Source organism: Cricetulus griseus, chromosome 6, assembly GCF_003668045.3.
Source record: "Cricetulus griseus strain 17A/GY chromosome 6, alternate assembly CriGri-PICRH-1.0, whole genome shotgun sequence".
Classification (NCBI taxonomy): Eukaryota; Metazoa; Chordata; class Mammalia; order Rodentia; family Cricetidae; genus Cricetulus; species Cricetulus griseus.
Genome location: NC_048599.1, coordinates 66,654,861 through 66,667,427, shown reverse-complemented (window position 1 = coordinate 66,667,427; position 12,567 = coordinate 66,654,861). Strand labels below are relative to the sequence as shown.

At 33.4% G+C, this 12,567-nt stretch overlaps 3 protein-coding genes across 3 annotated transcripts; 2 read left to right on the top strand and 1 right to left on the bottom strand.

The window, feature by feature from the left end:
• The first annotated feature begins 450 nt into the window (after nt 1–450).
• Nucleotides 451–1,389, top strand: LOC100764233 (olfactory receptor 4F17). Its single transcript, XM_027421017.1, has one exon. The coding sequence runs from the start codon at nt 451–453 to the stop codon at nt 1,387–1,389; it is 939 nt and encodes a 312-aa protein (XP_027276818.1).
• A 1,425-nt stretch (nt 1,390–2,814) lies between these two features.
• On the top strand, nt 2,815–7,073 carry LOC100764828 (olfactory receptor 4F4-like). The gene is made up of 2 exons (XM_027420901.2): nt 2,815–2,883; nt 6,123–7,073. The coding sequence occupies exons 1-2, from the start codon at nt 2,815–2,817 to the stop codon at nt 7,071–7,073; spliced, it is 1,020 nt and encodes a 339-aa protein (XP_027276702.1).
• A 3,841-nt stretch (nt 7,074–10,914) lies between these two features.
• Nucleotides 10,915–11,931, bottom strand: LOC118237600 (olfactory receptor 4K3-like). Its single transcript, XM_035446860.1, has one exon. The coding sequence runs from the start codon at nt 11,908–11,910 to the stop codon at nt 10,981–10,983; it is 930 nt and encodes a 309-aa protein (XP_035302751.1). The 5' UTR covers nt 11,911–11,931; the 3' UTR covers nt 10,915–10,980.
• Nucleotides 11,932–12,567: the final 636 nt, after the last annotated feature.

Genomic DNA, 12,567 nt, shown 5'->3' with positions numbered 1-12,567 from the left:
ATCAAGTTAAGTCAGGACCAAGCTCCTTCCTATAAGAGGATATTAGTGGTAAAGTAAAGGCTATAATCTACAATACCAATGACTTTTTTATTTCACCTGAATTTCTTGAATTTGTTATACATTTTATTTAAGTTCATAAACTGTCTCCTAAGTGTATGTTTTATCATTTAGTATAAATTAATGTAATATATCATTTTGAAAGAAGCTCTTTCCAACATCCTTAAATCTCTTGTGCCATGGTTTCCTAATATTTTGTAAACAGTCTATACCAACTAAAAACTACTTGTTCTTAATATAAACTCTTTGCTAAAAGTGTCCTACTGTTGAGCTACATCTCTGGTACAATGATAGATTTAAAATTACTAACATTTAATCTTACTTTTGATGCCTCTAAATTTAATTCACCTTATCTTTCAGGATTCTTCCTTGTCTCCCCTACTTTATCATCCAATGGGGCAAGTGAATACTTCTATTGTACCTGAATTTGTTTTGCTAGGACTTGCACAATCATTTGGAATGCAGACTTTCTTTTGCTTCTTCTTCTCCTTATTTTATGTGGGTATTATTTTTGGAAACCTTTTTATTGTGTTCACAGTGACTTTTGATTCTCAATTACACTTCCCCATGTATATTCTACTGGCCAACTTATCACTCATCGACTTGGGCCTTTCGTCTACAACAGTTCCTAGGATGATATCTGATCTTTTTACCGGTTGTAAAGTCATTTCATTTCACAGCTGCATGGTACAAATGTTCTTCATCCATGTGATGGGTGGAGTGGAGATGGTGCTGCTCATAGCCATGGCATATGACAGGTACACAGCCATTTGTAAGCCTCTTCACTATCTGATGATTATGAACCCTAGAAAGTGTATGATTTTGGTAATAGCTGCTTGGGTCATAGGCATGATTCATGCTGTGTCTCAGTTTATTTTTGTCATAAATTTACCCTTCTGTGGTCCCTATAATGTTGGAAGCTTTTATTGTGATTTTCCAAGGGTCATTAAACTTGCATGCATGGACACGTATAAACTAGAATTTGTGGTCACTGCCAACAGTGGTTTCATATCTATGTGTACCTTCTTTTTCTTGATTGTGTCATATATTTTTATCCTGGTCACTGTGAGGCAACATTCTTCAACTGATTTATCCAAAGCATTCTTCACCTTATCAGCTCACATCACCGTAGTGGTTTTGTTTTTTACACCATGCATGTTTCTGTATGTGTGGCCTTTCCCAACTAAGTCACTGGATAATTTCTTTGCTATTGTTGACTTTGTTGTTACTCCTGTCTTAAATCCTGCTATCTATACTTTAAGGAATAAAGATATGAAGTTGGCCATCAGAAGACTAAGTAGAAAGGTTTTAAATTCTATGGAAATTACATAGTAAATTTTATTAATAAAAGCACAAAATAATGCCATGCACTATCAAAACATCCATGACTATGAAATCTTAAGGATGAAAACATTTTTATTATTTTTTTAGAAATTTTATTATATTTTTTAGAAATTCAGGGAGTGTACCTATCAAAGAATTTCATTTCAAATGGAGTTACAATATGTTCTGCAAATTACAAAATAAAAGTATTAGACATGTTTTTATATATAATTAACTAAATTTTTATTGTTATATGTTTTTGTATTGTATTATATTTAAGTGTTTGATTGTATTTAAGTTATTGTAATCAGAAATTATTCTACAAGCTTTCATATTATTTTGTTTATATAAATGTACATACTGTGTGCAGTAAAACTTTATCAGCTTTTTATGCATATAAGAACACTAGTTATTAATATATATTTCTTATGGAAATTATGTGGATCCAATGGATAAAATGTAGGTTTATGTAAACCAACTTCTATGGAAAATGAAAAGAAAATATTCTGAAATGTACTTTAAGATAGAGAGGTAGGAAAGTCAACACTGTTGAAGTTTATGTTCTCTGTCTTGCCTGGTTTTCAACTATAATGTTTTAGAGATAGAATATACTACATTGACTCATGCAGTACTTGCATATATGCCTCTATTTAATTGTATAGCTTTGTTTTCCTAGTAGTCTTCCTCAAAGAATTTCATGATCAATATAAAAAGAAATGTACAATTGAAAGTATTTCAAGAGACTTATTTTCTAATGTAATACCATCAAGATCTCAAAACTTTACATAATGTGCCAGCTCCTGAGCTACTATGCTCATGAAGAAGAATCTGCTTGGATCCTTCAGACAAAACCTGGAATGACTGGTGAGCAAAAGAAAAATTTGAGACAAGTCAGAAAATTAATTGTTTATCTCAGCTCATTTTAATGTCTTCATGGTAATTAAAAACAAAAAATAAATTGATAGGAACTGAGATATTTAATATTTAGTCAAGAAAGTTTTTGATATATTTTCCACATACCACCAATGCCTTAAACTATGCCTTCTTTATAAAATTGAAATATTGCTATTCACTGCCTGTTAATCTGTCTAGATTTTAATTTTGTAATATTACTTTGTTTTACCATGTTTTATGTTTGTTGTTTTTGTTTTTGCAATCACACTTAGATTGAATGAGATGTGAAATTATACTGTGATCCAAGAAATAGTGATAATGACCTTAATTCAGGAAGCATTCTTGTTTCCTCCAATGGCCAAGGGAAAACCTGTGACGCTATAAGAGTCAGTCTCCCCAGTCAACCTCAGGCTGTTGCTGGATCCTTCATGGGCTTCTGGTTAATTCATGAACGGCTGATCATTAGCACAGCAGTTTGCTCAAAAGGACAATTCACTCACATGAAAGCCAATCTCCCACAAACCTTAATGATTTGAAAGTATGTATGAGAGGGACTCTGTACTAGTCTTTCTCTTAAAATTGATTTTGACTCTTCTACTTGTGAAAAAGGTAAGTATAATGAAATCTGTCAGTGGAAGCCACTACAGCACAGAATTTTATTGGTAGTCAGATGCATCTATCAGTAGAAACATTCAGTTATGCAGGACTCAGTCAGGATCCTTTTTCTTCAGGAAAACAAAGAGAAAATTCTATAGGACTGACTGCCTTACATACTTGAGTTAACATGAGAAACATGGGAAAGAACAACCCTCAATGCTCTAGTGGCAATAATTATTGGTTCCTATACCTAATTTCACTAAGTTAACATGTTCTTTCCTCTCTGTGCTGTGGTTCTATACAGTTCTTCTCTCCCAAAAGCCTAGGATTTTCTGTCCCCACATATTTAGTTATTATAATTGTTATAAATAAGAATAATAATATTTTAGTAACTGAAGGGAAATCTTGTTATAGATGGTTTTTCACCTAGAAGCTGCAAACCATATTGCTACAACTGTGAAAATTCTGAGAACTGTTGATTGGGTTATACCATTTCAAAAACATAAAAATGAAAACCCCCCAAAATTTTCTTAGCACATCCAGGATCAAGCAGTGAATCTGCTTAAACTCAAAGCTCCAATTCTTTAGAAAAAATCAAGGTAAAAATATTTATGAAAAGTACATTTTAATGATTGAATTTAAAGTGAAAGTGCTGAAAGAATTTCTGTTTAATAACACTTGACACTGATTGTTATAATAAAAGTTGTGTAAGATGCAGGAGAACTCCTTCAGTGAATAATAGAATCATTACATTCTTCCAAAACTTTTGAGTCTTTTTTGAATCTTAAACGAACTTTGAGGAGGTTGTGCTGGTAAAAGGACCCTAAATGAATATGGCATTTTATTATTCTCCTCGTAGCAAAATAATTCTGAAGATGTGATTCATAGTGAACCACTGGATTCATTTTTCCTGAAATACAGCTTGTGAGATGGTAAAATTATTTCTTGTGTTCCAAGAAATAGTGATAATCATCCTTAATTCAGGAAGCGTTCATGTTTCCTCCAATGGCCAAGGGAAAACCTGTGACACTATAATAGTCAGTCTCCCCAGTCAACCTCAGGCTGTTGCTGGATCCTTCATGGGCTTCTGGTTACTTCATAGATGGCTTATTCTTCATATCAGAACCCTTGAACTATCTTCATCCATTGCATATTTCTCACGAAGAAATGACTTGGAATTTTTCATTTTCTGTCAGTGAAACGAAGTATATCAACATTTTGAAACAAATAACACTCAAAACAACTTTAATTTGCATAGTATGATTTCAAAGAAAGGCTTTAATGAAGTAGCCACACAATAATGTACATCACAATAGGAATCCTATCCTTGAGTACTGTCAGTGCTGGTATGATTATATTTTTATTGGGCTAAGAAGACACAAAATAAAGAAGTTTCATGAATTATTTTATGATGAGCTCTGTCCTTATGTTTGGAAAAATAAAACTAGTAAGCTTGCATGGGACTTTGCAGACAGTAATTTAATGTTTAACTGGCAGTGGTAAGGAAAGAAATTTGGAAATAAAGAGATAAATGTAAATTTTAAGCACAATCTGTTGTTACATAATAAATCTCCATAATAAACAGCAGCACTCTCCCATGAAATTTGGCAAATATTACTCTCTATGCCTTTTATATCTTTCAGAAGACAGTATTCATCAATGTCCATCACTGTATTTTGCATTATACATGTCTATTATATCACCTATTCTATTACTTATCAAGTCTGTCTACTAGTCAGGAAATTGTTCCTTTGTTTGTTTGTTCGTTTTTGTTTTTTGTTTTTTGTGAGACAGGATTTCTCTGTGTTGTCCTGGGTGTCCTGGAACTCAGTACACCAGGTTGAACTTGAACTCAGAGATGCACCTGTTTTTGCCTCTAGTGTTCTAGGATAAAGGCATGTGCCACCACTGACCCTTAGAATACTTTATTTGCTACTTCATTAACTATAAAACTACGTCAAACAATGTTTATTTTCTCTCCTAGAAACACAATTAAAATGTTTCCTTTAAGCCACGTAAAATGTCATTGTTCAGTCCCTAACTTGCTACCAAGGAAATTGTGAGGTTGTCACAACAATGCCTCTACATAGTCAGGCAATGTCCACTTTCCAGTGCTTCCATCTATACAGTCATATTCGTAAAGGTAATTGGAATGCTGAATACTGTCCCCTTGTGTTCAATATAATTAGTACCAAAGTTAAACAGGTTACATTATTCCTGCGTACTCAGAATAAAAATACTTAAGCATTTGAAAATATTTTTAGTTCATATAATGAGGTGTGTTTAAATCATTCAATGCACTACTGCAGAATCTCTAGCTTATGAACTCACTTTTCAAGCACTAGAGCGGGCAATGTGATGGGCCCTCATCAATGTTTCGATTTTCCTTCTCATACAACCACAACTTGTAGTTATTATCTACTGTTAGGCTTCAACCTGTTTCTGAGTTTTACTTCCACTCTCTCCCTCTTGAAATCATATTAAGGCCAGAGTCAACAAATTAAACTCTTTATTTACAATGTTCCATATTCATGACAAAAATAATCACATTTACTAATTCCAGAATCTATTTCTAAACTAAGTTTCAATTAAACTTGTTCACATTGTTTCTCACAAAAACTTTAATGAAGTTTCTCAAGGTTACTTTGGAATTCCCCAATAAGAATCTTTCATCCTCCCAATTTTAAATCATACGTTTTACCTTATTTTTGTCCTATCTATTTTTAAACAATTATTTCTCTTTGGAAAATTTCTTTTTCTCCTAAGAAAAAAGATAGATGGAATGACTCATCAATGTCAATCTTTGTTTTTTATGTTATAAATGTCTACCGTGTCACATAATCTTTATAAATCATAAATTTTTACTTATTTTTGACCTATTTTCCAACTTTTGTTTCATTTTGGTAATTTTTTTCCTCCTAAGTACTGTAACATCAAGTAATGTAAGGAATGTTCTATATATCATAGTGTTTTGACTTTCTGAGGAAAGGGAATTGAGTTTAGGATGAGAGTGCAGAGAGAGCAAAACAGATGCTACCATTGCATGAGGATGGAATCCAGAACCATGGAGATGCTGGAGCCTTGCCTATCAAAAGAACCAAGCAAGCAAGGATTACTGCAGTAAAAATTTGAGTTATGATTTTTAGTTTGTTGGCCTTGTGAAATAGACCATAACAAGTCCTTAATGGGTGAGCTGAAGGTAGAATTTATATATAACAACTCTGAATTTTTTTTTCATTGTCTTCTCCAAGGCAAATACAGAGACTCTCATCGGGAAGGAATCATCAAGAGAAACAAACCACTCTGTGGTAACTGAATTTGTTTTAATAGGACTCTCTGATTCTCCAGAACTTCAGATCTTTCTGTTTGTACTCTTTTTTGTTTTCTATGTAGGAATTGTGTTTGGCAACCTTCTTATTGTCATAACCGTGACTGCTGATTCCCACCTCCACTCTCCTATGTACTTCCTGTTGGCCAACCTCTCCTTCATAGATCTGTCTCTGTCCTCTGTCACAGCTCCCAAGATGATTACTGACTTTTTCAGCAAACGCAAAGTCATTTCTGTTAAGGGCTGCTTTACACAGATATTTCTCCTTCACTTCTTTGGGGGAAGTGAGATGGTGACCCTCATAGCCATGGGCTTTGACAGATACGTAGCAATTTGTAAGCCTCTACGCTACTCTACAATTATGCGTGGCAATGTATGTATTGGCATTGTGGTTGCTGCATGGGGAGTCGGCTTCCTACACTCAGTGAGCCAATTGGCCTTTGCAGTGAACTTACCCTTTTGTGGTCCCAATAAAGTTGACAGCTTTTATTGTGACCTTCCTAGAGTAATCAAACTTGCCTGTGCAGACACATATAGGTTAGACATCATGGTCATTGCCAACAGTGGCATACTCACTTTGTGTTCTTTTGTTCTCCTAATTATTTCCTACACTGTCATTCTAATGACCATCCAGCGCCGTCCTTCTGATAGATCATATAAGGCTCTGTCCACACTGACTGCTCACATCACAGTAGTTCTTTTGTTTTTTGGACCCTGTATCTTCATTTATGCCTGGCCCTTTACCACCAAGTCATTAGATAAATTCCTTGCTGTGTTTTATTCTGTGGTCACTCCTCTCTTGAACCCCATTATATACACATTGAGGAACACAGAGATGAAAACTGCAATGAGACGTCTGAGACAATGGAATTGAAACTTTTGAATAAAGCCTTAGATATTCTATAGTCATGAGACTGAGATAATGAAAGAATAAATCTATTAAACTATTCAGAAAACCTTATGGTAATTTTAATATTCCATTTTTAACCCAGCAATTGATTAAGAAGGCTTTACTCTTGCCTCCATTTATTCTATGTGATAATACCTTATATTTTATATTGTTTCCAAATTAATAACACTAACTGCAAATGCCATCTCATTAATTTTCAGAACAATTAAAGATATTGTATGCTATTATTTCTGTACAATTAAGACTCTCTGGGTATTTTTGAGTTTGAGACAACAAAAGATATAAACTGGAATATTTTACATTCAAGGAAATGTTATTTGGCTCATTTCCATAAAAGCACAATTAAAGAATTATGATTCACATTATTAAAACAATGTGTACAGTCAGAAGAGATTATATGCCAACTACAGAGATTCATAAATGATATTCCCACCTGCTAACCATCTATGATTTAGTTTCTAGTACTATAGTGAGATTATTTATTAGTTTATTATCAGGTGAGATAAAATACTGAATTTGCCAACATTATTTGCCTTTAAGGTGCTTGAAACCCTGTGGCATGCAACAATTGGTTGCAAGACAGTAAATAGAATTAAGAGTGTCCAAGCCTCTTACCATGTTGATACTAAATATATCACTTACATACATACATCTTCCATTTCCCATTAGCAGAACTTGAAAGTTAAAAGATGCTGAATTCAATTCAACTTAACCTTACTAAACATAATTATGTATATTTAATTAACTTTGTAAGATTAGGTTCCCACATTAATAAAAGGGAGGTCATGATATGTCTTGCATATGGTTATTATGAGAAGTAATGAAATAGCAGAGACACATAAGACAATACAAATGTGTGATGTATTCACCATTCAGAGAATGTTAGATAATGTTATAATAGGAATGCTAATCGTCTATGTTTATGTAGTCAAGAGTCTTCACCCTTTATTATTTCAGAACTGGCTTCAGGGACATGATATATTTCAATCTTTGTAGATATTCATGTGGGGCATTATTAGATACAATTGGAATGTGTTCATTTATGTGTTAATGTGTATATCTGTGTGTTTGTTCTAATGTGTACATGCTCTGATATCATATTTAGCAATTCTAAAATTCAGAACAGAAATTAAGGAGACTATGCATTTTTAAAAGTAGCAGTGACTCTGCCAACTTTTAATCTTCCCCATGATGGTCATGGAGCAGGCTAACGTTGAACATCACATACTCTGAGTAACAAGTAACTTAGCTGAACCAATTATGATCTGAATGAGTTAACAGAATTGGAAATTCAGATACTAAAAGGGTTAAAATTGTGCCTATCCAAGTGAAAAAATAGTATGAAATATCCACAAGGATATTAAAACATAGGACAAGATTTGTTTATTATATGACAGCATTTCCAATCAATGGTAAAATAAAGGAGCTATTAATAAAGTGCAGAAATCACTGTGTGATATAGAAAAGGACATATTGGATCAATTCATCATCACATGATAATTTATAAATGATGAGATGAGAATCTGTTTAAAAACTGAACAATTTAAAGCATGTGTTAATATCTTCATAATTCATAAATTTAGTAAAGAATATATATAATTAATTTGAGTTATATTAAAGTATTTAAAAAGAAAAAAGTAAAAATGTGAATAATACTACAATATTAATAATTTCAATATTTAAATAACAATGGTTATTACATGTAAGTAGCTTTCATGAACTCGGCAACCTAATAGAAAATTAACAAGTTTTAGACATACAGTTTATACTTAAGATGAAAACCATACTTACAATAAATATTTTCAAACTTTTCTTCGCTAAAATATATGCAAGATAAAACTGAATTTAAAAATCATCTCTTTACTATAAAGTACTTGACATTAATTTTTAATAGTAGAACCAGAGAGAGAGAGAGAGAAGCTGTAGAAAAGGAAAAATCATCCATAGCCACAAACAACTTTTCATGTCACACTTAAAGGACCTAAATAATTTCTGTTATTATAAAGCAAAAAAAAAAACACAGAAAAAATGAATAATCTGCCAGTAAAAGAAATGGACATATGAGGATCAGTGATATGCTCCAATAATAACAATGAGTGTAAAAGTTTAAGCATAAGTACATAAAAATTATCAAAAAATCATTAAATAAAAATGGGATATTTTTCTCTGGGAATGAACCTAGTAAGCAAACATTAGTAGATAGGAGTTTTGCCATAAAATTTACAAGAAATAGTTAAACCTAAAAGTTGAAAACCAAGACCCATGATTCATATAATGTGGAGAAAATGAATGATAAATTAAATATTAATTGATTAATAAACATTATCTCCCTAATGACATTCTATAGGAAAAATATGCAAGAAAGAAATGTGCAATAAACCACTACATAGATTGAATAAAATATAATCAAACATGAACTACTTAATTGGACAAATTGTTTGGAATATTCATCAAATTACAGGAATGAAAAAGCAGATGTGAAGACTTGGTATATATTGAAAGCCTGAAAAGACATTCAATAATTCAACAATGAGTTTTGTCAATAGCTTGATTTGATCAAACCAATTTTCATTGATGATTTCGAGACAACCAATAAAATTTGAGTAACAAGCAAGTATGCATTTATGCTAAATATAGATAGCAAGAGATAGCAGAAGATAAATGATAGAGAGTATAGTGGGGGGAGTTGAACATAACAGGGAGGATAAGAGGGGGAAAGGGGAATTCAATAACCAAGATTACACAGAAAAGAAATGTTCATTGAGATGAGACTAGCATGTACAATTTTCTCTCATGGAGAAATACTTAATTGAATCTAAGACTGAAAATCCAGACACAGAGAAGTTCCTAAAAGACAAAACTTGACATCAGGCAAACAGGCCACAACCCAGAGATTGCTAGAACAAGGACATGAAGAAAAGTCTTCCAATTCAAACTTCTCACTGTCTACTGAGCCTTCTTGAAGGGATAGTATCATGAGAAGAAACCCAGAGACCAAGTTCCCATCTCAAAGGAAATTTATTTATTTTTCCTAAAATGAAAAAAGGCATAGAAAAGCAGACAAAAAAACAGGAGATAGAGGATGTGGGAGAAGGAGGAAATGAACAAGGGAGATGAGGAAGAGATATTTGTCTTGAGGGACAAGGGAAGGCTTCTGGATAGAAAGGAGACAAACATGGCCTATAGGATAATGGCAGTTTATAAAGGAAAAAGGAGAAACCTCCTGCTAGAATGACATGTTTAATTTTAATTGAGTATGTTAATTAGGGCAGCCAAAGGGAGCTTCTAATTGCTGAACTTCAATACTTTGATAGATGGGTCTTGGTCATTAGTCTCAATAAGAGGAAGTGATCAAATAAGGTCATAGACCAATGTGGTGAGCTTAGGAATGTAATCTAGTGGTTTTAAGAAAAGCAGCAGGAACTAGAGAGAAGCACAAGCCCTACCAGAGCCATGTTTGGCATGCTGGGGCCAGTTTGAGTCCCTTCACTTAAAAACAATTTTGGAATGTTTAAGAGATGTCTGCAGCTTTGCTGACCAACAGAACTGTACATGTACTTACAAATAAGATGGTACCCACAAAGATAAACATATGAGTTTGTTCAACAAATGTCAAGCTAAACTTTATTAAGGACATAAAAGAACAGTTTAATGCCCTTCCTATATACCAAGAGCATTTGTGTATAGATTTAAGATGAAGGATTCAGTATTTTCATGGTGGGTCAGTAAAATGTCACATTCTATTTAAAATGTTAAATTATTTCTATATATGGAAATTCGTACAAATTTTATTTCCTTATTTTAAATGTATTTCATATAGTTAGTCTCATTATTTGAAGTAACTAGTTTATTTTTCTAGATATTAGGGATTTCATTTGGAACCAAGGTATTTGCTTATGAATCTTTTCATAGCGTTTTTCATCTCCTTGTTTCTCAGTGTATAAATGGCTGGATTTAGGAGAGGTGTAAAAACAGAGTAAAATACAGCAAGAAATTTATCCAGCCAGATAATATTAAGTGGCCACACATAAATGAAGATGCAGGGCACAAAAAATATCATCACCACTGTGATGTGGGCACTACAAGTGGACAGAGCCTTAGATGCACCAGATTTGGAACTCTGGTGGACACTGATTAGGATGTATGTATAGGAAATGAGCAACAGAATGAAGCAAGTTACAGCCACAACTCCACAGTCAGCATTCATTAGAATGTCCAAATCATGAGAATCCATGCAAGCTAGCTTAATCACCAATGGCATGTCACAAAAAAAGCTGTCTATTTCCTTGGGACCACAAAAAGGCAGCTCCACAATCACTACCAGGTGACTCATTGCATGCACAAAGCCAGTAGTCCAAGAAATGGACACCAACGCAGTGCATCTTTTCAGGTTCATAATGGTGAAGTAGTGGAGTGGTTTGCAGATGGCCACATAGCGATCATAAGCCATTACAACCAACAACACCATCTCACTTGCAGCAATGCAATGAGCAAAGAAGACCTGGGATATGCAGCCTACAAAGGAAATGGTCTTGTTTTCCCTTGGAAAGTCTGTTATCATCTTAGGAGTGGTGACTGAAGAAAGCCACATATCAATAAAAGACAGGTTGGCCAGCAAGAAATACATGGGAGATTGTAGATGCCGGTCAGTAGTAATTAAGACAATGATGACAATGTTTCCAGACACAATGAGAAGATAAAGTATTGAAAACATCACAAAGAGAAAGACCTGAATAGTCTGTGAGTGTGCAAGTCCATAAAGTATAAATTCTGACACTGCAGATTGATTGCCTCCATCCATTTTGCTCAGTGTGTCTCCAGAAGTAACCTACAAGGAAAGAAAGCTTATCAACAAGTCATATGAGGAAATCTTCTCCCTGTATAAATTTGACATTCACTTTGAAACTCATCTGAATGCAAATAAATAAATGTAAGGAGAAACGTAACCCAAATATGAGTGATACTGCTGCCCAAATTGAGCCAATGAGTCAGGAGCAACTTGCCATGAAGAGAAGCATCATATGTGACTGTTATCCACATGCTCTATCAGGAAATATATAATGGAAAGGACACATTCAACATGCAAATTGCCTTTCTGGGTCATAAGAACCACTTAACCCTTCTCATCTCTTCCTCAGGATCTATCAGTATTTTCAAAGATGTAATGAAATAAACTAATCTGTTAAAGCATCTCTGTATTTCTTACATCTAGTAGCAATTCTCCTAGAAAATCTAATGTTGGCTTATAAATAATTAATATAAAAAATTAATGTGAAGAAACAAACTGAATAAACTTATTATGAGAATAAAAGCAAATTAATGATTTTCATCTAATTTTTAATGTTTTGTGTGTGTTTTGATTGCCCTTGTATAAAAGTGCTAAATTTTGTACTAGTCTCTGTATTTGCTTTTCTGTATTTATAAATGTAGGTACAATTATGCAATATAAGCGATACCA